Source organism: Phytophthora infestans, genomic scaffold, assembly GCF_000142945.1.
Source record: "Phytophthora infestans T30-4 supercont1.6 genomic scaffold, whole genome shotgun sequence".
Classification (NCBI taxonomy): Eukaryota; Oomycota; class Peronosporomycetes; order Peronosporales; family Peronosporaceae; genus Phytophthora; species Phytophthora infestans.
This window is the reverse complement of record NW_003303753.1, coordinates 3,669,752-3,691,960: the sequence shown is the minus strand read 5'-3', so window position 1 is coordinate 3,691,960 and position 22,209 is coordinate 3,669,752. Positions and strand designations below refer to the sequence as shown.

Genomic DNA, 22,209 nt, shown 5'->3' with positions numbered 1-22,209 from the left:
TTTGCTATTGACCAAAGCGGCGTCATGGGATTTGTACAAACATTTCGTTACTGGTGAGCTGGCGGCTTCTCCTCGTCGTCAGGGTGCCCGCTTGTGGGCCCAGCCACATCTTCTCTCACTTCGACGGCTGCTGTGCCGTGCTGTCGCTCCTGGAAGTGGTTGTTGCACAGGTTGTCGGTGCGCTCATATGCCTGGCGCATGCACCCTTCGACAGCACATCGTTTGCCTGCATACAGTTTCAGACAAAAATAAGCACGTAACCCAAATTTGCCAAATAAATACTTCGAAGTAAATATATATAATATCGTACCTCCCCCATGAGCCCAACATAAACCGTTAGAAATTGCGATCTTCTCACAGTTATCGGTCTTACACTTCGTGCCGCCGCCGTGGGACCAGCAAAAACCACGCGACTTTGCGCGGTTGATACAGCTAGGAACCTTGCACTCCGTCGAACCGCCTGTTAATGTCCGGGGTTATTTTCTTTCTTAGATAATGCTTAAAAATAATATATTGGTCATCTGACGTACCATGTTTCCAGCAACGACCCTGATGTTTCGCTCGACTGGTGCAGCCTGGGGCCTGGCATCGCTTACCACCCTGTTAAATGCACACAAAATAATATTAATCGAAGGGCTAAAAAAAAATGTTTAGCCTAAAATTGGCCGTCAACATGATGCAAAGTTGGCACGTGAAGAAATGGATAGTACGTACTCCGTGGCGAACACACAGTCCTTGATCCACCACATACTGCTCGCAGCCTTCATGCTTGCAGATGCGGCTAGGTGGTCGTCGTGCCCGACGCTTCCCGTCGGCGCCTTGCTTAGTGCGGCTGATGCGTCCACTTTGTGCTGCATCGCCCGCTAAGTCTCCAGTGCTTTTGCTTCGGGCAAGTAAAGCAGCGACCTGTTTGTCTCCGTGTGTGAATAGGTCGTTGCCTGAAAGTTGTAGACGAAAGCTAGTAACTTAGCGCAAAGTGACGAAAAATAATAATTGCGGTGCTTACCAGCGACTGCCGCCGACGCAGCCTGGTCGTCCAGAATGAAACTTAGTGACGACTTACTGAAGCTGCCGTCGTCCTGAGGTGTCGACGGGGTCGCGTAGCTGTTCGTTCGTCTAACTTTATGTCTACCGGTATTGCTGTCGGAGCCAGTTATTGGTTGTGTCTGCACTGCAAGTTCTTCTCCTGCGACGCGGAGGTTGCTGAGTGCGCTCCAGTTCTCCTCGGTCGGTACTGTAAGGTGTTGCTCAGTTGCACCACCAGAGTCGCGTTTAACGCCGCGTGACACCGACGTCATCGTCGCGTCCTCCTGATTTCCTGTGTCTCCTGTTGCAGCGGCCTGGTGGGCGTCTACGCCCTGTTCTTGACGCTCCATGAGAGCGCCAACGTTTCTGCCTGCTTCGGCCTTAAAGATGATGTGACAAGCGACACAGTGCGCGGTGTTGAGGATTTCAAACACGAGCAAACCACGCGTGACTTACGTCAGCAGGCGTTGTCAGCTGGAAGAGGAAGCCCGAGTCCTTCGAGCCCCCCACTCACGCGATAGCTCGCGGCTTGGGAAGTAAAGGCTCTGTGCAACAAGTCGAGCGTTTTTTAAGTTTGAGCTTGAGCTTTTCAACTTCACGAGACTTTGCTATGCACGTCGAGGCGTCGTCCTCCGCGCGAGAACCGCCGCCCTTTTCTTTGTAAAGAGCTTGAAGCTGCTTCGCTTGGCCGAGGAGCCCGCGACCGAACGAAACGAGGCGAGTAAGGACGAAAGGTCCACCCAGGTTCACAACCGAGCCTACACTTCCACTTGAGACGCTGAATCCCCGCCAGCTGCCTTCTTCTACCGTTCCACAAGGCACTGTGTGGAGCCTTTGCCCGGTTACTCTTGAAGAGAAATGCTACGCTGAAAAAGTCCCGCGTAGCGCAGCAACAAGGGAATGGAAGAGTGCGCCAAGTCTGCGGCTGAGCAACAACGAGGCTGATGAGTGGCTCCGAGCGAGTCTCACACGACAACGCGTCGACGTAGGGATACCGTACGACAAGAATGCAGCTACATCTTCTACAATTTACTTTGCTCGATAGCTGTGGGGTCCTGCGTTGCAAGAGCATCTTATTCACAGAGAAAAACTTACAAACTGCAAGTGAGGCGACAAATATTTGAGCCGTTGCGCTGGTCAAAGTGAACTGCTGTGCAAAGCAGGGCTCGCCAAAACCGAGTTTTTGATCTAAATTTAAGTTTAACGTCGAACTGGATTCTGTCTGCGGCATCGCCAAGCTGTTGATTCGCCGTGGTGAATAAGCTTGCTCAGTGTGGTGTAGGCTTTGGAGGGCTTTGGAGCGACAAACTGACGACGCTCCAGCTTTTTGGTGAAACTCCGTTGGATAGTCCCTCGCGTCGAGTGTGACTATGAAACACGGACGTGAACCAAAATGCAATCAGGCATAAATGGAATTGCGCCGCAACTCCTGTACAGGTGTTTAAATGGGTTTTGATATTTAGGACTCAAATCGGTGCACGCCCGACGTTATGCTAGTGAGTAAGTGGTCAGCTATTTGTCGGCTGCGTTGTTCCACCACTGTTTCTTAGAAAAATTGGCGAATCTACAAAGATTGTAGCGGGGAAAACGACATGTGAGGCTTTTTGCTGCACAAGGAACGCCAACACGCTCAAAACACCATTCTCGCCTTCTGTTTACGATCAAATTATCTCCTCGCGCAAACCCTATTTTTATTGCAGCATCTGTGAGTCAGATAGAAATTGCAGCTTTAACGGAATCGCACAAGACGGAACTACATGTAGTGTTAGGTGTGATTAAAAGCAAAAAAAAATCGCAGTAAGCATCGGTCGGTAGCTGGCGGATGGATAGATGCTCGGCGCGCAATAAGAATGAGGAAAGCAGATACCTTAAACCCACTAAGCAATCCATCGACGATATTCATCGTTGAAATATAAAAATGCAACAACCAGTGTAACATTCTCTCTTTGGTAAGATCGCTATTTGTCAATGCACCTTGTGCTCGCTCGCCTTTGATCGAAGCTATCGCGATTAGACGCTGGGATTTTTTGCGTTATGATGCGTTCTACAGTGCCGCTGGCCGCTTTTTGTGTATTTTGCGCGCGGTGTTCCGCACTTTCACCTCTAAGGTCCAACGTCATTGAAAAGGAGCTCGACGGGAACAAAAAGAGCTCTACGGGAACGTTTTCCGGCCGGTCAATTCGACCTCTCAGAGCCCACGTAGGCAGCCGCAGCAAAATCGTCAGTACCCGCTGCGGTTATTTAGGCGTCAGTGGGACCGCCAAACTCAGTGATCATTAACGAAGAGGACCTGTAGCTTACAGTGTAAGCGTCGGTGTGCGAAGGGCAAGATACAGTTGCGCTGCTATCTTCCGCCCCCTGACTCATTCGAGTGCAATCGATTTGATGAAAACGCTGGCTTTTGTATTATACTACGTTGTAGCATGCTGACTGTTATCGACCGGCAGTGCTACATTGTACTTGTATTATTACTACTTCGTTTAAAAAAAAAGTTAAGGTAAATTTGACTTAGCATAATTTTTCATCGAGATGCTTTTAACGATAAAGACACTGATAGAATGCGGCAATTTTTATTAGAGAACTGTAATATGCTGCCTACTTTGGGTAACAAATGGCTCTGCTTTGAAAAGTATCCTAATTTTAGCGGGGAGTTCGAGGTACCATACCGTACTAAGTATGAAGAGACGGTACTTCAAGTATTAATCAAAGTCCGACAAATTAATATTATCGGTAAGCTAAACTTGAAATAATACATGTACTATTTATTAATACAAGTAATTACGAAAAGCTAAAGTTTGCGCATAATCTATTATTCGAGCAACCTTCGCGCGACCAGCTCTCGTTGCATGAAGTTTACTTTCCTTTTCCAGCAGCGATGGCGTCGACGCGCCCCATGTTCGCCATGCTGTGCGCTAACAACGTGAACCGCAGCACGGAGGCGCACGACCATCTACATGCCGCGGGGCTGCGTGTATGCTCCTTCGGCGCGGGCAACCGCGTGCGTTTTCCCGGTCCGTCGCGCGACGATCCTCGAATCTACGAGTTCTTCACCCCCTACGAGACCATGTACCGCGAGCTCAAGGCCGAGAACGCCGAACTGTCAGTTCTAGTTTTTCCTCCTACTTAATGTCGACCAGTCAATGACAAAAGTTGGTGCGTAACAGATTCAAGCGCAACGGCGTGCTGTCCATGCTGGAGCGAGACATGTTGACCAAGAAGTGTCCGCAGCGCTGGCAAGATCTCAGCGTCAAGGAGCTCCAAGGTCTGGACGTTGTGCTGTGCTTCGACGACCGCATCTTCGAGATCGTACTCGAGGACCTGCAGCTACGCGGAGCAGCGCAGCCCACCGGGTCTGAGCTCACCATGGCCTGGAGGCCGCTGCATCTGCTCTGTCTCGACACTAAAGACACACCCGAACACGCCAAAGTGGGCGGGTCGTTGGCACTGGAGCTGTGCCAGGCAGTACGTTGCACCCTTTACAGCTACATGACAAAAGTTGGTACGATAACTAACTCACCTGTTGCCTTGCTAGATCGACGTGCTCAACAGTCTAAACGACGGTATCATCGACGCCATTCAGGACTTTGAGAGTCGCAAAAATGTGCACTTACTGTACTCGCTCCTGCATGTGTAAAATGACAAAAGTTGCTACTTTTTCCACTTGCTGATGATCGATTGACTGGCTTCGGCCTGTTGGCTCCAGCGACCAAAGTCGAAGCGCGGACGTGTCGGCGGCACACGCGGCTGTTCCTCTGTGTGTGGGCTTTGCTGTCCGCCTCGACGGTAGTCGTCCATGACGTCGAGATCGTCTTTTTCTCGCTGAGGCAGCGACGACGGGGTGAACGGCTGCGATGGCGGATCCGCACGTCGCCGACGTCGTCCGCTCTCCTGCTGACTTGCTGGCCGTTTCCTGGTCGGAATCTGCTCTTCTAGTGTCCCAGCAACGTACAGATCTCCAGCAAACTCGCCCTGAACGTCAGCTTCTTCGAACTCCTCCGCCGCCAGCGGAAAACTGTGGACAGGATCAGGTTTTCGTTGTGAAATGCTCTCTGGTGGCCTGTCGTCTGCTGTGCTGAGCTCTTGCAGCACGAGATAGTCAAGAACGAGCTTCTCTTGCAGCGCGTACTCGTCCTCTGGGTCCTGGGAGAAGTTGGAGTGCAGCACCGACTCCACGCCGCCTTCTAACATGTCGGAGCAATTGTCCGTCGACTTGCTTACTTCCATGACGAACACGGCGACCACAGCGTCCATGACGGCGACTTCCGCGTGGCACATGAGTCGAGCATGGGCCTGCGCCAGACGCGTGAGACTCTCGAGCAGTCGGATCGTTGTTCGCGCGGCACTGCGACTGTCCGACGCGCGCTGTCTCTGGTAATACCGCTGCAGAATGAGCATCGCGCCACGACTAAGTTGCGGGTTGTACTTGTCCTTGACATGGCAGATATACGCCTGCAACTTGTGGATGCTCCACAGCGTCGAGTCTTCCTGCACTGCTCGAGGAGGTACGTGGTCGCTGTCCTCAAACGACGTCTCCTTGTCGTCTCGTTCGGCTTCTTCCTTCATGCTAGTACTCGTCCCCACCGCCTGTTTGAGGATAAAGGAAGACACGACCTGGTCCCAGCGTGGGTTCATCCGGTCCAGCAGCACGAGGATCAGGTCGAAGCGACTCAGTAGCGGGCTGGCGATGCTCGTGTTCACGGACACGTCGCTGGTGGGGTCGTATCGGCCTTTCGGGTTCGTCACGGCAAAGATCGTCGTACGCGCGTTCAGCTTGCACACCAGTCCGGCCTTGGCTACACTGAGCGTCTGCTGCTCCATCGCCTCGTGGATGGACGTGCGGTCGTTGCTGCGGATGCTGCTGAACTCGTCGATGCAGCACACGCCACGGTCCGCCAGCACCAGAGCTCCAGCCTCCAGCATCCACTCGCCGCCGTCTTTGACTGCTGTGCACGTGAGACCGGCACTCGTGGTCCCGATCCCTGTTGTCAGCACGGAGCGAGGGCTCAACTCGGCTGTAAAGCGCAAGAACTGCGACTTCCCCGTGCCTGGATCGCCGATAAGGAGCATATGCGGCTCCCCTCGCGTCTTCATGCCCGTCTCATCCACATACGACACGCCACCGATGACTGTGAGTGCGACGGCCAGCTTGACGATGAACAAGCCATACACTTTGGGGCAGATACTCGCCACAATCTCGTTGCGACCTCGGACCGGATGTCGCTTGTGCTTCGACCAGAACTGCGCGAACTCTGCGCGTAGCTCCTCCGTGACCAAAACTTGAGACGTCGTGGCGTTCTTGATCCGGATACTGTTCGCCTTGATCGTCGTCTCCAGGTCGCAGCGTACGCCTCGGACGCACGGCTTCCACGTGCGCATCAAGATCCCCACGACCACCACTCGGTCTCCAGCCTTCACCGAGTCCACCAGATCGTCCTCCAGCACCACTAAAATCGAGCGTGGAATGGACCCAACGCCCAACTTGGACGCCTGTTCTTGAATCTTGATCACCTGGTGGTCCGACACGACGCTACTGTCTGCGCCACCAACAGGCATAAACTGCGTCGATTTGCACGGCTTCTTACCGCCGCTACTGGTGTCTCCTGTACTGTCCGATGGACACACTTTCTGCGTGTCCGAAAGAACCAGGTTAATACGCGTAGAATAACCTGTTATTCTTGTCCACGTACCGGGATCTCTAGCACGTTGCCCTGTTCCGGGTCCGATTTAACCAGGAAGCGGTGTCCACAGCGTGCGTTGCAGCACTGATACTCCCTCTCTATCTCCTGCATCTTGATCTGCACAACAGACTCAGCTACTGGCTTACGGGTTCGATCAACTGTACACGCACCATCCCCGTGCGCACTACAGTGCCCGCTATTTGGATTAACTGCTTGACGTCATTGGATCGGATCGCACTGATCGCTGGTTTACGCAGTGGCGGCACTGGCGGCAGGTTCTCGACGCGCACCTTGAGTTTCCGACGCGCTTTGAGGGGGATGGACGGCAGTCCGCCGCCTTCCAGAGGCTCGCCGGCGTTGCAGCTCACTTCTTTGGCCAGAGCGCAATGGAAAAGAGGGAGAAGCTGTTCAGGGTGGCGGAATAGTAGCGTTCCTAGCTGCGCGTTGAAGTCCAGCAGTCTCTGTGCACACACGCGCTGGCTGTAGGCCAAGAGACTCTGCTTCGGGGTCTCACTGAAGCCCGCGAAGGGCGTCGAGATGTGACGTAGACGGCGGTGCAGCTGCTGCAGGTCGGAGCGGTAGTTGCGACGCAGGAAACGTGCGAATGCGGCCTCGTACTCGGGCGCCAGACGCTCGAACCGAGCACCAGTGGCCTCGTCGTCGTAAGGCTCTGGCATCGTGCAAAATGTGAAAGTTAGCTTGAGTTTTGTAAGGATCACTAAAACTAAGTTGGTAAACTATGGACGCGGCTGAAGTGTACATGGAGATCCTCTATCATTCACTAGGCGAACTGAAAAGCATCACTGTTATTGGTACGCTGCTGCTACATGTAGCGGCGTCTTCTCTTCGACGCCCGTTGTCTCGTGGGTTCCGGGTATGACTTTCTACGCACTACCGTGGCCAAGCATAAAGGCGGACTTGCAGTCTAGCGAGCAGAAGTCAGCATACTGCCGACTCATACTCAACGGCGAGAACTTGCGTTGGCACATTCGACAGACCTTCCATCCATCGGAGAGTGCTCTGCCTCCTTTTGAACTGTCTGTCCACTGTTCTTGCGCCCCTGACGGTGTCCGTGAGAAATGGTTGCATTGCGTCGAAGAGCCCGTGAAGCCTCTACTGGCACCGGCGAGCGCGACGGGCTGTAGTTCCGTGGTCTCCATGGCCTTGCGGGAGCGCTTGGTGGAGCGCAGCTTGCGCAGCGAGAGCTTGGACGCTACCCAGCGCGTCTTCTCTTGGATCACAGTCTTGATGTCGAGGCCCATTGCCGCGTAAAGAGAACAAATTGACTAACTGGCTTGGCACGAAATTGCAATGTGGCGGTGCTAACACGATTGGGGTCGGAAGTGTCGAGTTCGAGTCATCACCATCACTGTGAAATTGGATGGTTCGATGCGGAACGAAGCGTTTGTGGTCTTTGACGCTCCTTTGACGCTGACATGAGCCAGCTGGACGACGAATATCCACCCACCACTCGCCAGATGCGATTACTTGCACGCATCTGACAAACGAGTGTCCGCACTCTTTAACGTCAAGTGAGGATAGCGCGTTAGCACTACACCAGTCCGAGGTGGGCCTGTCGTCATCTGTGGCGCATGGTAGGCTTAACACTGAGCTTGAAGAATCGGCCACTATCTATATCCGAATGTCTATCGGCTACCGTTCGTTGAAGCAATACAACTCACGCCATTATCCTTTTGCTCTCTTTCGCGTGCACTACGTGTTTAATGGAAGCTCAAATTTAAAGAACATGGAGAAAGGAGTGTCTCCAACCGCTACCCACTCAAACATGGTTCACACTAGCCGATGCGGTCCATGTAGACCTGTGCCAACTTGCCACCTTCAGTGAAGTAAAGGTCCTTCACGGTGAACAAGTTTTCCACCTTCGTCAGCGCGATGGTCCGCCGCGGACGAAAGTGTACATGGATTTACCGACTCTCTCGCTCTTGGCCAATCTCGTGTCTTCTTTCTCGTGCTAATCCCGACTCGTTTTCGCGAGACCTCGGAATAGAGCGAAGTTGCGATTCACAGCCGGCAGTGATGAAAATATCGGAAACCGTTCTGAGGAAGCCTTAAACTCTACAACTGTAGCTAGATCAATACGCATGGACGTCTTCGCCAACGCGGTTGGTGTGCGGCCACCCGCGCCCATCGTGCTGCTGGATGAGGAACAGCAGCGCATCATTCGCGACGGCCAAAGCCAACGAGAACAGCCGCCGATCGATGATGACGAGCAGCCAGCGCGCACCGGTTCAACCGGCAACGACGCGCTGTTCGTGCCCACGACGCCGCCCATGCTTCCCATTCCACAGCACGTTGCACCCCAAGCGCCACCACCGCCCACGACCACCTATCTACGCACTGACTTTACGACGGGGCGGCGTCCTACTACATCCGTCACCACCACGAACACCCAGAAGTCCCACGAACTGGGCGATGGCATCCGGACCAACTTCACCACCAACCGCCAGAATCCGAACCCTGTCGCGAGGTTCATGAAGGAAAACGCACCGGACAACTCCTTGTCCAACTCCCTGTCGGCTCCAACAGACTACGCCAATGTGGAACCCACGGCGATGCCGTTCATCTCGAGTACAGACCCGCCACCGGAGGACACTCGACCGGACCCGACCAAGGGCTTTCGAGGCAACGGCACCAACCTTAAACTGTCGGTCAGGTACATGATCATCGGTGCCGTTGTCGGTATCGCGTTGGGTGTCGTGTTCGCCCACGTCGGCGTGTCAGACATCGCGGCGCAGTGGATCTCTCTACCGGGTGATCTGTTCCTTCGCGCGGTTAATGCTCTTGTGGTGCCCTACGTATTCTGCTCGGTAGCCGTAGCTGTGGGTGATATTGTATTTGTGGGCAAAGTTTCGATCGTCGGCCTACAGACGCTCAAGATCTTTGCGACCGGGTGGGTCGTCTCGACGGCTTTGGGTATCAGCGTAGCCTTCGTCTTTCGTCCGCTTTTTCGACTGAAAACCAAATATGCTAGTCCAGACGCTAATGCTGTGGGGCTGACGTGTCCGAACGGCTTAATGCTAGAGATGTTAAGCAACAGCAGCATCACGTGCTCTTCGAACGCCTCCGAATTGTCACTAGAAAACGCCTTCGTTCTTGACGACGTGAACGAAGTCTTTGAGACGAACAGCGACGCAGTCATCACCGATCTAACGCTGAGCAAGCAGCTCATCTCGACGCTGCATTCCGTGGTACCGGACAACATCTTCTCCTCTCTAGCTGACGGAGATCTACTGGCGATCATCACCTTTGCCATGGTACTAGGCTCGATTGCAGGCCGCAGCTACTTCTCCAAGACCCGACACGTGAACTATCTGTACCTGGTGCTTCTGCAGCTACGTAACACGTTCTTCCTGGCCATGGAGTGGGTTATCTGGATCACACCCGTAGCCGTCGTATCCACCATCGCCGGTGCTTTTGCGTCCAACCAAGACGCTGTGAGCCAACTCCCCAAAGTCTACATGTTCCTAGTGGCGTGCATCTCTGCCACCGTATTGCAGATCTTGGTCGTGTACCCATTCGTCATCTTCCTGCTCGCACGTTGCAACCCGTACGCGCACATGCACCACATGATCCGGTCGTATCTGTTTGCATTCGGCTCTTCGTCGTCGTTGGCCACGGCTCCCGTGACACTCAGCTGCGTCCAAAAGGCGCGTGTGTGCTCCCAGTCGATCGCCACGTTCGTCGTCTCTATCGGCGTCGTCACAAACATGTCTGGGTCTGGGTGGTACTATCCTATCGGTATCATCTTCTTGGCCGAGTCGTCCGGCAACGGCGACGAACTCACGTTCCTACGTCTTGTAGCCATTTTCTTCCTCACGATCGTCGCATGTGCCGGTACGCCGCCTGTTCCGAACGGTGGAATGGTGCTCATGTCCACCATGTACCGGACCGTCTTCGGAGTCAGCACACTGCCGTCGACGTGGGCTCTGTACGTCGCCATGGATTTCTTCGCGGACCGCCTGTCGACCATCTGCAACGTCAACGACGACATAATGGCACTCAAGGTCATTGCAGAGAACACGGATGAGACCGTGGCAGGTGACCATCTCGGCCAGCGCAACTAGCTCTTTAATAATATTCACATTTTTTTGATTGAAAAGTCTTCTCCATAACATTTTCTACGTAGTAGAAGAGTAAATAATTCAATCAACATGTTTACACGTTTATGGCGGTGCTAGTGCTTGGAGGAATACTTGGAACAGAAGTGTACAATGCTCGTGCAATACAGATCCAATGGACAGGTTTACTTGCGCTGGCTCTCGTCGTCATCGCGATCGTCGTAGGGCCCAAAACCCGACTAATGCAAGGCCCGCCCAGACCAAAACGTAAAATCTCAAGACACTTTAGACATCTCTAAAAAAAAGTTAGCATCATGAATAACGTACCTTCTGTTTAGTGTGTTCTCGATACTTGGCCAGCTCCTGGTGAATGGTAGGCGAGAGTGGATGTCCCGAAGCCTGAAGAGCTGCCGCCGACGAAGAGCCGACGATCCACGGATGTTCCAGCACTTGTGTCATGCTGAAGCGGTCGTCCGGGTCCAATACTAACAAATGTCGGACGAGATCCTTGGCTTCGTCGCTGATAGTTCCCCAGCCGTCGTCGTCGAACTCGAAGCTGCAGGATTTGATGCTCGCAATCATCTCGTTGTCCGACCGCTCGCCTTCCGGGTCGAACGGGTGATAGCCACAGAGTAAAATGTACAGAACCGTCCCCAGACTCCACGAGTCCACCTTGTCATCGTATCCAAAGGCCGATCCGGAGCCAGAGATCATCTCGGGAGCAGAATACCCCCACGTGCCGCATTTGGTCTTCAAATTGGTCCCTGCAAAGATCTTGGCGAGTCCAAAGTCCGCGACCTTCACAACTGCATCATGCTCGTTGGAGGTGGACAGCAGGATATTCTCTGGTTTCAGGTCGCGATGCACGATGCCACATCTGCCAAATTTATGAAATAGCAACATCAGCAACTTAAGACCCGGCCCTAGGACATCTCGTCACCTACTCGTGGAGATACTGCACGGCACTTGCCATGTCCCGCACGTGGCGCACACAGTCCGCCTCTGAGTACGCGCCTTTCTCGGCTAATCTTTCGAACAGCTCGCCGCCTGTGCAGAGCTCCAGTACGAGGTGCACCTCGCGCGTCGTCTCGAACACGTCGATGAGTTCTACGATGTTCGGATGTTGCTTGACGCGGCGCAACGCCGTGATCTCAGAGCGTAGACGCTTTGGGTCGGTCATGAAGCGTTTGACCTTCTTAATGGCGACGGCGCGGTCTGTGCGACGGCAGCGGCCACGACACACCGTCGCGTAGTGTCCTCTGTCATTGAAATCAGTCAAGAGTTAGCACTTCTCAGCTTCCAGAGCTCCGAAATTGCCGCGCAATACGGCAAAACACAGCGCACCGTCCTAGCAATTCCGTTTGCACGTCGTAAAAGTCTTCAACACGACGGCGCGGCGCCGCGGGACTCGCAGCAGGAGCAGACGCATCCGTGGAGCTAAGAAGCTCATGAGCTCTAGTGGGCACCTGAGGCTCGGAGCTGCTTGATTCGACGGCGCTCAGCTCTGGCGGCAAGCTCAGCACACGCGCGTTCTGGCTTCCGTGCATCGCTGGTAGCTCTGAGGCCTCCTCCGATAATAGAACCGATGCCTGGTTGCCCATCAGGTGTCCGGTGGAAACTATTGAAAGTCTGCTTTGCGCAACTTCCAGGCAACATCCAAGCAACTCCACTGAAATGGCTACATTTCGGTGCCACGTAGGAATGATACAAAACAACAATGGACGAGTATGACGAGTACGAGTCTGTAGACCGCCTGGAGCTACCGCGGGCGCCGCGTTCACTGTGGGATTTTGTGAACATATTGACGCCCGTGCTCAAGTACTACGTGGCGCTATTGGTGCTGTTCCTGGGAGCTCGATGGTTTAACCGGCAGCTGGACAGCGAGGCGGCGGCGCAAGAGCAAGAGACACAGCAGCAGCACCGGCCCACGCTCTCGCCAGAGCTGACTGTGGAGAGCTCAGAAGACGAAGAAAGTAGCGACGAAGAAGAGATCGAGGAGCTTGTGACGGACGGCGACCGTCTCGTGCCGATGGGAGCCAAGAAACTAAAAAAGAAGAAGCCGAACCCGACAAAGGAGCTGTTCGACGGGCTGCGTAAAGTGGAGCAGGAGCTGCGTGACAAGAAAGACAAAGAGGACGCGGACGACAACGTGAGCTGGAACGAGTTGCACTCCAGTATGCTCAAGCGCTACAAGGACAAGTACCCGAACCACGGTCCACGTGTGGCCGACCCCGAGACAGACAAGTACGACGAGGAGTTCAACGAGTTGCTGCGCAAGAACAACATCAACCCCGAGGACCTCAAGAGTCAGAGCGCCACGAAGACCGAGTGAGTGCTTTAGAGAAGCCATGCGTGTTTATTCATGAAAGGTAAAAGTGTCTAGAATTTCACCCGCTTGGGGTGCGATCTGCTACTTTTCTTAGGTTTGTCCTCGCTGTCGTCGTCTTCGCCTTCCAGGCCGAGCTGGAACGAGTCGAGCGCGTCTCCTGTCTTGTCGCCAGTGTCGACGTAGTCCTCGTCATCGTCCGCGAACGTCATCTTCTTGTTCTTCTTCTCGCCACTACTACCGTCTGCTGAAATGTTGCCGACCGGGCAGTCGCGTGCCAGGTGTTCTACGCTCTTGCAGACCTTGCAACATCCGCCCTTGGGGTATACACCCATCTTGTTCTGCGGACACTTGCTGCTGAGATGTCCTTGCTGGCCGCATACGAAGCACGTGGCATACGTGGCCCCGCCGTTCTCCATGGGTTTACGACAGTCGCGCAGTGCGTGGTCGTCCGCGCCGCAGTTAAAGCAAACTGCGGCTTGTTGCTGGTGTTGACCGCCGAAGCCGCCCTTGCCATTCTGCGGACAATTGTGCGATGTGTGGCCGCGACGACGGCACTGGAAACAAGTTTTGTTCAAGTCTCCAGCCGCTCGATTGGGGCAATCCTGCTTGCGGTGCGACGTCTCGCCACAAAGCCAGCATCCTTCCTCGCCGCTGTTGCCGTTGTTCTGTGCCTCCTCGCGTTTGGCGCGGATTTTGGCCACGATCTCGGCCTTTTTCTCACGACGAGCTTGTTGCTTCTGCTCTTTGAACTGCTTGGCCTTGGCCTTCTTGGCCTTACGCAGCTCGCGCCGCTTCTGAAGGATCAACTTGCGCTCCTCGGACAGCTCTTCCGCCATGGATAATTATCAAAGGCAATTGAGCTTTTTTGGTTGGAGAGGACAAAAAGGTTATATCTCGCTGAATTTTATACTAATTATGAGAGGTGTTTGAAATGCAACTCGCTTTTCGTGTCACATTTCTCGACTACTATGCGGGTAGTGTGCGTCTCAGACACACACGGGCTACATGAGGACGCAGTAGCCATCCCGGATGGCGACGTGTTCGTCCATGCAGGCGACTTCACTGACACGGGCGAGCGCAGCGAAGTGGTGGCCTTTAACGAGTTCTTAGGCCGCTTACCTCACCGCTACAAACTGGTCATTGCGGGAAACCACGAGTCGTCCTTCGATCGCGCCTTCTACCCCGAGTATTGGCACCAATACGGCCACAGACAAAAGTATGATCCGGAAGAGGTGCGTGCACTACTCACCAACGCACTGTACCTCGAAGACCAAGCTGTTCTTATCGAAGGGTTCGTCTTCTACGGGACCCCATGGCAACCAGAGTTCTGCAATTGGGCCTTTAATCTACCACGAGGTGGCGCTTTACTTAAGAAATGGAGGTACATTCCTACCGACACAGACGTGCTCATCACACACACGCCACCCATGGGACATGGAGATCTCGTCGGCTATCAACGTGTGGGATGCGCTGATCTCCTACGAGAAGTGGAGAGTCGAGTGCGACCCAAACTGCACGTCTTCGGTCACGTACATGAAGGCTACGGCCGCAGTGCCAGCCCAGATGGAGCCATCACGTACTTTAACGCCTCCATATGTACCCACAACTACGAGCCTGTTAACGCTCCCTTCGTCTTTGAACTAACAGGTCCACCCAAGCGAGGTTGGCCGACACGGACGTTGCCATTAGCGACGCCATCGTCGACTGGCGGGGGCATACATCGTAGTCTCAGTACTAATGATGTGAGTAGTATCAGTAGTTTATCCACTACGGAAGACGAGGATGTCGACATGGACGCCGGTTTCCCGACCGAAGCGGAGCCACGGGACTACGATTTGATGCTGCACGAGTGGCTGCGGTTATGCTCGCACAAGCCTCCTTTTATTGAGAAGAAACTGGTGGAGGTGGAGACGTGTGAGGTTCATACGAAGGGCAAATTACGCGAGTTCCGTGTGGACGGCACGACGTCGGGTTTGTTGTTCGAGAGCACGTTAAAGTTGCGTCCTGTGACGAACGTGCAGAAACGTGCTCTACGGTATCTCTTCTCGCAAGGATATCGTAGTAATTCGGAGAATTATAAGGCTGAGGCTGGTGGTGAAGGTGAGGAAGAGAAGAGTCTGGACGATGCCACGAGTATGGACGTTGATAGTGAGGACAACAAGCCGACACGGGAGCGTCGGAACTACGGCATCTCTCGGCGTGTGACGGTCGCTGTACTGGACGATATTAACGAGATTAAAGAGGGAATGGACGATCGGGATCGAGAGCATGTGCAGCACGCTCGAGTAGCTGCAGCTGCTCTTGGAAAGGAAACTGCCCTGGATACAGCAGGTGAAGGTGCGACGTCGAGACGTCCACGACGCAATAAAACGTTGCAGCGACGATCAGCAGTACCGAAGCTAGCGTCACTCACGGAGGAGCCTGAAGAGAATAGTACCAACGCTATGGACGCATCTGCTCCTCCTCCTGTAAGCGAAGAAGTGGTTGTGTCCGAAACGGTCGTCGTAGTGGAGTGCGTGTTGTGTAAGTACAAAGTCTCCGGTCATGTCCATCCAAATGCGGAGCCGCCTCTGCCTCCACCGCCGACGCCAGTTATTGAGTGTGCATTGTGCAAGTACAAAGTTCCCGGCCATGTTCATCCCGGAGCTCAACCTGCGCCACCAGCTCCAGTTGTTGAGGTGCCAAAGGAAGAAAAACGAGAAGAAAAGAAACCAAATGAGACGCGCCCACGAACTGACAACCCACCACCCAAGCGCTTGTCGTCCTGGTTTTAAGAAAAAAAGGCACTTTTTGCATAATAGAAACACTGATAAAATTGCTCATTTAATGAACTTCTTACGGTCTCTTTTTGTGCGGTGACTTGGTTTTAAAAATAGTACTTCTACGTTCTAGAAGTACTTCGAAGTACTACTTCTTACTACTACTAACACGAAAAAGCGAGCAGATCTTGGCGTGAAGATGGTCGTTCTCTTCCTACTGTTCGCTTTAAGCCTCAGCTCCATGCGCCAAGCACTTGCCCTTTGCATGAACGCTCTTGTTGCATCCTTCACGTGAGCAGAGCTTGGCTTCACCGTGTGCAGTACACTTGCCTCTGACTTGGGCTCTCTTCGTGCATCCCTCCTCGGAGCATCGTAGCCCTCCGCCATGTGCAAAGCACTTTCCTTTTGAAACGACTCGGTAGCGGCAGCCTGGAATCAAGCATGTTCTAAATCCTCCGTGCGCTGCGCACTTGCCATTCACTTGAGCTCTCTTCACACACTCCTCGTAAGAGCATTGGTTGCCCCCACCGTGAGCATGACACAGTCTTTTTGCTGCGGGGTAGTTTGTACAACCCTCTCGAGTACACTGGGGTCTTCCTCCGGGTGCATAGCGTTTCCCTTGTGGTCGGGCCCGATTAGTGCAGTCCGAATGAGAAAGCCTCTTGCCAGCATTCACTTGAGTTCTCGTCGCACAGACTCCTTTTGAGTACTGATGTTTACCAACACTGTCTTCATGCTCGGAACATTTTCCTTTTGTCACGACTCGCTTGGTGCAACCTGGGCAACGGAGACGACTATTAATACCATCGCCGAGCGCGAAATAATTTTTATGTTTGAGCGTTACTCGTATCTCGAGCCTCCTCCTCTTTTTGTGCCACTTGTCGTGCTCCAGACGCAGTCGCCGTGACGAGGTCGATTGCAATTGGCATCCTGATCCCCTTCGTGGCTTGCTGCTCCACATTTGCTCCCCACACAAACGCATTATCCGCCATTGTTGCTTCCTTCACAAAAAGCAAATTTGCAGATGGCCTAAAAATATTACTGTTTGTACCTACAGCCCACAGTTTGGTAACTTTTGGTCAATTGTGCAGCAGCAAGATTTGCTGTTTTCAGCAATTGAACATTTACATGTATCAAATGTTTAAAAACTAAAAAAACATGTTTTTTTATCAGCAAACCTATTGCTTACGAGACTGGAACTTCAAAATAGCATCCATGCACTCAGGTCCCAGCCACATTTCCTTGAGAGTTTGGCACTCGAGGTGGTTGATCTCTTGCAGTTCCTTCACTGTTGCCGGTGAGCGAATTAGCGCCTTGGAGCGCTGTATCGCCTGTGGATAGCGCGACAGCAGCAGGTCCACTTTCGCCTGTACTTGGCTGTCAAATTCCGCGGCTCCAAACATTGCAGTGGCCAGACCCGTATCCACAGCGTCCTGGGCACTCATTTTCTCCTTAAGCAACAGCATGGCATTCGCTCGTGCCGGTCCCATAATACGCGGGAAAAGGAGCGAGGAGCAAGCTTCAGGCGACTGACCTAGTGACGTGAATGGCGTGTGGAACGTCGCTGTCTCCTTCACGTACACGAGGTCGCAGAGTCCCAAGATGGTGGTCGCGATGCCCACCGCTGGCCCTTGAACGGCTACGATGATCGGCTTAGGGTACGTAATGAAGGTGTTGACTACGTTTTCTAGTAGCACAGCGCCCTTATCTGCCATCGCTTCGAGCGAAAGTCCATCCGGATTGGACGTGAACATACTCAGATCATTGCCACTGGAGAAATACTCGCCAGTACTCTTAAGTAGCACAGCCTTGACTTTATCTTGCGTCTTGGAGCTGTCCAGTGCCTTGGTCAAACCCTCGTACATGGCGATATCGATGGCATTGAACTTTTTGGGGCGATTCAACTGGATCGTCAATAGCCCGGCGTCCCTACAATCAAAACATCCCACAGCAACTCAATGATTCTCCTCTGCGTGCCTTAAATTGCCTCGAACTTCTATAAATTCGATTGAAAACGTACAAAATTTGGACAAGGAGATCCTCCGACCCGGCAGAAGAAGTTGCTGCCGCTGCATCTTCCTCTTCTTGTCCTTTTGCACCCGTTTTGGCGGCCAGGTCGTCTATAATGGCGATGTATTTCAGCTTGGCGTCTTCCTGGGTCATATCGCCTAGCTTGGTCCATGCGTCCCACTTGGCTCGACCCACAAAGTCCAGCATACCCGGCTTTGAGGTCGTGTTCTTGCCCAGATTGGCCTGTTTGAAGAGCGCATACATCTCGAGTTTGGCCGCGTTGTCCGACAGCGGAGGCAGCGCTTTGCCGAGCGCCAGACTGCGTTCGAAGCGCTGCGAGAGTGAGGAGGACATGTTTGCTGTCAAGAGATGCTGCACAGAGCGAATGTTAGTGGAGGGAACGCGGAGACGGCGTGCGAGGGACAGCATGGTTTTGACGCAAGTGGATCCTTTGTGCAAGTACCTTTTTCAGATTGGAAAATGATGAACCCGACGTGCAACCGGCGTGGGAAAAACCTGTTGACACGCATGCTGTATGAAATGGGTGAGGGTGGGAAACAAAAACTTCAATGATCTCGTTTGTTTTGTTATTGTACGACATCAGCTACACATTCGGCCTACGGACATTACAAATGTTCTTGTAAAGAGCTCTTGTGACCATTTTTCAGCACTTCTTGTACCCTCTCTTTATTAAGCCGAGCGCCGCCGCTACGCGGCGGTAATTTAGGTTTTACTCTAGATTTTTGCCTTCCCGCCTTCGCTTCGCTTTGGCGGGATAATTAGTCCAAATCCTCTGAGTCCCCCATGTGCCTAAATCGACTTCTTTAATTTCATAAATCTGCGTTTCTTTTGCTACAAATTGCTGAGCTCCCAGTAAGCCGTGTAAATATTTCTACCGGTACAAAAGACTGAGACCCTAGCATCATACTTACCATGCTCATAAACGATTACGCTAGTGATCTTGGCAAAGTCTCTTTGTTGTTGTTGGCGATCACTGTACCTTAATCTTCCACCCAGAAGCACCTGCACTTCAGTCTAAAAACGCTAAATAATATATTTAGTTTAGCGTCGTGATCGATTTCACGGGCCGTTTCTGAAACCTAGATTGCAACAATGCAAAGAATATCTGTCCAGCTTGCATCAAATACTCGCTTGTACTGCCTGGTTAAGCTTGTAATAAACTGACTATTAACCACTTCGCATACCAAACTCGCTACTTTGAAAGAAAATTAAAAGTGTAACAGTTTGAATATTTAATAAAAATATTCAGGCTGTAGCATTTTCTTATGCATTGAAGTGTGTTCATTTTGTGCTGATTCAGAATTAGTCATTAGACACATCTGTGCCTGTTATGGTTATACAGTACTGTAGCCTTTGGATATAACGATGCGTCGCACGACGCCTTTTTTGGAAGGGCGTTATTTTTTTTATGGATATCTAAAAGCGAGGATTTCCCCGAGGTGGTTTAAGACGTGAGTTTGAGGCCTTTGAAGTGGGATTTAGACGTTTTCTTTGGCGGGCCCTAACTTATAAATAAAACCATAAATTTCCACCTCTACGTGTGGTGTGTGATATTCTTAACGGCTGACAGGTAAAACCTTTTTTTACGCTGTGTTCGGCAACGCGTTTGCCTATTAGAGAATATTCGAACAGATTTTTGTTTGTCTAAATAAACGCTTAGGAAACAATACAGTAGTAGTTGGCATCAGCACATATTACTTCTTTTCCACGTCAATCTAAACTATCTATCTTTGTGGATCTAGTGACAACGTTTATAAGCACAGCTTTGTTCTTACGGCAAGCCCACACGACCGGCTACAGTACTGCTGTACATGTAACATGTACGATTTAGCAATACCAGAAACCCACTCAGATAACTTATTATTAATAATGCTAATATCTTTACAATAAAAAAATTGAAATTATCATTTTAGTCAGTGTAACTCGCAGATCCTACTGAGTACAGAGTATTTAGTATACTTAAACCATGTCCTCGGAAACACGCATGCTTACGTGTACGCTAAGCACCCTGCCCTCCCTTTAGTACTCAAATTATGAAAAAGTATAAAATATTAAAACGATGCCGCCTTCGGATAATGTATTAGCTTTGTGCAAATCCCCATATGTTAGCTGGAAAACACATGCATTTATTGATGTCAACTACACATTCTAGTTTTAACCAATTGAAGCCACCTTCGCTGCGCTCGGCAGCCAGTAGAAATATTTAAATTATTTTATCCAATGATTTGTCCGGAAAAGCGTGACAGGCACGACAATTTAGTGTGACGGACAGACAGGTTGCTGCAGTAGATGTTTAAGACTAGCCGTTCGCCGCCGCTACGCGGCGGAGTGGCATGGTTTGTTGGAGATAAGGTGGCCGCAAATGGAAGTGCTTCTTGGTGTCGCGTGCGTTGTAAGCGTCGCTCACCCCAGTACGCCGTGGCTTCGTGTACTTAACCCCTTACCATTCCGTAGTCTCATATGGACCCGTATAATATCGTTGTTTGGTACGCTTCCGTTACCCCGTACTACAGGTTGGATGTCATGTTCTACAGTGGCCGGCGCTCTTCCGTGATCTTCCTGGCCTCGTGGATCCCTGCTCACCCGTGGCCCACGCTGCTTAGTGATTGTCCTGGATTTGTGGACTCATTCTCTCACAGTGCTTAGTGGCTGTGTGCTAGCTCCTTTGGTCTCAAGCGCTCCCGTAGTACGACCCTCTTTCGTGGCTGCTAGATATTCCGTGTTCTCAAGGGTTTACGTGGATTCCACAGGCTTTGTATCCATAATCATTCATGGTCGATAGCGTTCCATTTCTGGAACCCTCGCCAATGAGTGATCTTCCGAGCTTTTCTGTCACCTGTGTGCCGCGCACCCCTGTGGTGGCTCCATCTACCGCGTTGTCGCGCTATCGTGCAATCACAATGTGGTTATGCTGTTTATGCTATCGTGATTGCATAGTATATATGTTTTGCCAATGTTATCGCGCTCTACGATGGTTCCGTGTCCGCGGTGTGCAATCTTGGTCTCCAGAAGCGTTTCCCCGCGATTTTGTGGCTGGTCGGCCGTCCGGGTAAACGTGTTTTAATGAAGTATCGTCTTCAGTGGTCCGGCGATCTCATGCTCTACTGTGCTATCGTGCTCAGTGGCTCGGTGATTTCCCGTGGCTGCTTGCTCTTCCATGTTTTAGTGGCTGTCCCATCGTTCATGCTATCGTGCAATCGCTTGGTGTCGCGGCTGGTCTGTCCTCCAAGCTCTCGTTATCTACAGTAGTATCGCGCTCCCCAGTGAGATCCGTTTTCACCCTGGTATCGTGCTCCAATACTCGGTGATTTCCCGTTTATGGTCTCCCGCGGCTTTATGCCTGGTCCGTCGACCGTACTCCGTGCTCTACCGTGGTGCTATCGGAGAATTGCTGTTAGTGCACTCTTACCGCTACGTGTTCTACCGTGGCTTCGAGCGTGCGTGCTCTTTCGTAGCCCGTGCTTTTCAGCATGCTGAGGTGTCTATGGATTTAGTTCCCTTCTGTGGCCCGTACGCTCCCGTCATATTCTTGTCGTTCTGTCCTGTTCATGGCTGCGTGCACTTCCATATTTCACGCTACGTAAAACACTTCGTATTTTGCATCGCCTAAGGCTTCTATCTTTCGTGCTTCGTGTTGCTCTTCTTTCCCATCGTCTACATAGGGTGGGTCGATGTTCCTTCGGGCTTCGTGCTCTTGCTTAGTCACGTGCATCCGCGCTACCTTAAACACAATAGCTTTTCCCATTTTTATGTACGCTACATATATTGTTGGAAAGTTTGCAGAATATCTGAAGGTCGCACACTACGCGCGCAAATACAAAGGAAGATGACACTTTTTCCCGGAGGCAGTGTGGGGTGCAGGGGTGTAAGCCACAATAGTCATATTTTAAAGCTTTCACATTATTATTAACCCTTTAGCTACTGAGTTGCATAAAGGTCCTCAGAGACCTGTAACGCGGTTCAACGTGCACTCTGATTGGACAGAGGTCGCCGAGGAGGCTAGGTTGAGGGCGTTGCAGTCAATTACAGGTCGTAGTGGACCTATACCAGAGCCATTCATGATCAGTTCAAATCAGCATATGGCTGCAGTATAAGACCCACAAAGGTTTCTCCCATTTCCAGACTTGCGAGCAGCGATGATAGACGACGATGTCGTCGGCGACTGGGAGGTACAGAGCGACCACGACAGCCTCGAGCACCAGGACGGCGACTCAAACCTGCAGCCCAGCGACGGCGACACTTCAGACGATGGCCTACAGCTGGAATTGCCGCTCAGCCGCGGCAGCGCTGATGATCCTCCCCCACAG

The 22,209-nt window shown here is 52.1% G+C and overlaps 9 protein-coding genes across 9 annotated transcripts; 4 read left to right on the top strand and 5 right to left on the bottom strand.

Annotated features, from left to right (window-relative positions):
• Positions 1-47: 47 nt before the first annotated feature.
• On the bottom strand, positions 48-1,376 carry PITG_04942 (uncharacterized protein; the record flags this gene model as incomplete). Its single annotated transcript, XM_002905596.1, has 5 exons — positions 48-226; positions 311-460; positions 531-600; positions 715-938; positions 1,007-1,376. The coding sequence occupies 5 exons, from the start codon at positions 1,374-1,376 to the stop codon at positions 48-50; spliced, it is 993 nt and encodes a 330-aa protein (XP_002905642.1).
• Positions 1,377-3,919: 2,543 nt separating this feature from the next.
• On the top strand, positions 3,920-4,660 carry PITG_04941 (RNA polymerase II subunit A C-terminal domain phosphatase, putative; the record flags this gene model as incomplete). Its single annotated transcript, XM_002905595.1, has 3 exons — positions 3,920-4,125; positions 4,191-4,488; positions 4,559-4,660. The coding sequence occupies 3 exons, from the start codon at positions 3,920-3,922 to the stop codon at positions 4,658-4,660; spliced, it is 606 nt and encodes a 201-aa protein (XP_002905641.1).
• A 14-nt stretch (positions 4,661-4,674) lies between these two features.
• PITG_04940 (DNA replication licensing factor MCM9) lies at positions 4,675-7,966 on the bottom strand (the record flags this gene model as incomplete). The annotated part of the gene is made up of 4 exons (XM_002905594.1): positions 4,675-6,651; positions 6,714-6,821; positions 6,875-7,374; positions 7,597-7,966. The coding sequence occupies 4 exons, from the start codon at positions 7,964-7,966 to the stop codon at positions 4,675-4,677; spliced, it is 2,955 nt and encodes a 984-aa protein (XP_002905640.1).
• A 1,029-nt stretch (positions 7,967-8,995) lies between these two features.
• On the top strand, positions 8,996-10,789 carry PITG_04939 (dicarboxylate/amino acid:cation (Na or H) symporter (DAACS) family protein; the record flags this gene model as incomplete). The annotated part of the gene is made up of 1 exon (XM_002905593.1): positions 8,996-10,789. The coding sequence occupies one exon, from the start codon at positions 8,996-8,998 to the stop codon at positions 10,787-10,789; it is 1,794 nt and encodes a 597-aa protein (XP_002905639.1).
• Positions 10,790-11,095: 306 nt separating this feature from the next.
• Positions 11,096-12,347, bottom strand: PITG_04938 (calcium/calmodulin-dependent protein kinase, putative; the record flags this gene model as incomplete). Its single annotated transcript, XM_002905592.1, has 3 exons — positions 11,096-11,660; positions 11,728-12,042; positions 12,128-12,347. 3 exons carry the CDS (start codon positions 12,328-12,330, stop codon positions 11,096-11,098), a joined length of 1,083 nt encoding a protein of 360 aa, XP_002905638.1.
• A 153-nt stretch (positions 12,348-12,500) lies between these two features.
• On the top strand, positions 12,501-13,115 carry PITG_04937 (uncharacterized protein; the record flags this gene model as incomplete). The annotated part of the gene is made up of 1 exon (XM_002905591.1): positions 12,501-13,115. The coding sequence occupies one exon, from the start codon at positions 12,501-12,503 to the stop codon at positions 13,113-13,115; it is 615 nt and encodes a 204-aa protein (XP_002905637.1).
• A 1-nt stretch (position 13,116) lies between these two features.
• PITG_04936 (uncharacterized protein) lies at positions 13,117-13,948 on the bottom strand (the record flags this gene model as incomplete). The annotated part of the gene is made up of 1 exon (XM_002905590.1): positions 13,117-13,948. One exon carries the CDS (start codon positions 13,946-13,948, stop codon positions 13,163-13,165), a length of 786 nt encoding a protein of 261 aa, XP_002905636.1.
• Positions 13,949-14,080: 132 nt separating this feature from the next.
• Positions 14,081-15,886, top strand: PITG_04935 (calcineurin-like phosphoesterase, putative; the record flags this gene model as incomplete). The annotated part of the gene is made up of 2 exons (XM_002905589.1): positions 14,081-15,545; positions 15,705-15,886. 2 exons carry the CDS (start codon positions 14,081-14,083, stop codon positions 15,884-15,886), a joined length of 1,647 nt encoding a protein of 548 aa, XP_002905635.1.
• A 1,120-nt stretch (positions 15,887-17,006) lies between these two features.
• Positions 17,007-18,822, bottom strand: PITG_04934 (enoyl-CoA hydratase/isomerase family, putative; the record flags this gene model as incomplete). Its single annotated transcript, XM_002905588.1, has 3 exons — positions 17,007-17,800; positions 17,892-18,253; positions 18,814-18,822. 3 exons carry the CDS (start codon positions 18,820-18,822, stop codon positions 17,050-17,052), a joined length of 1,122 nt encoding a protein of 373 aa, XP_002905634.1.
• Positions 18,823-22,209: the final 3,387 nt, after the last annotated feature.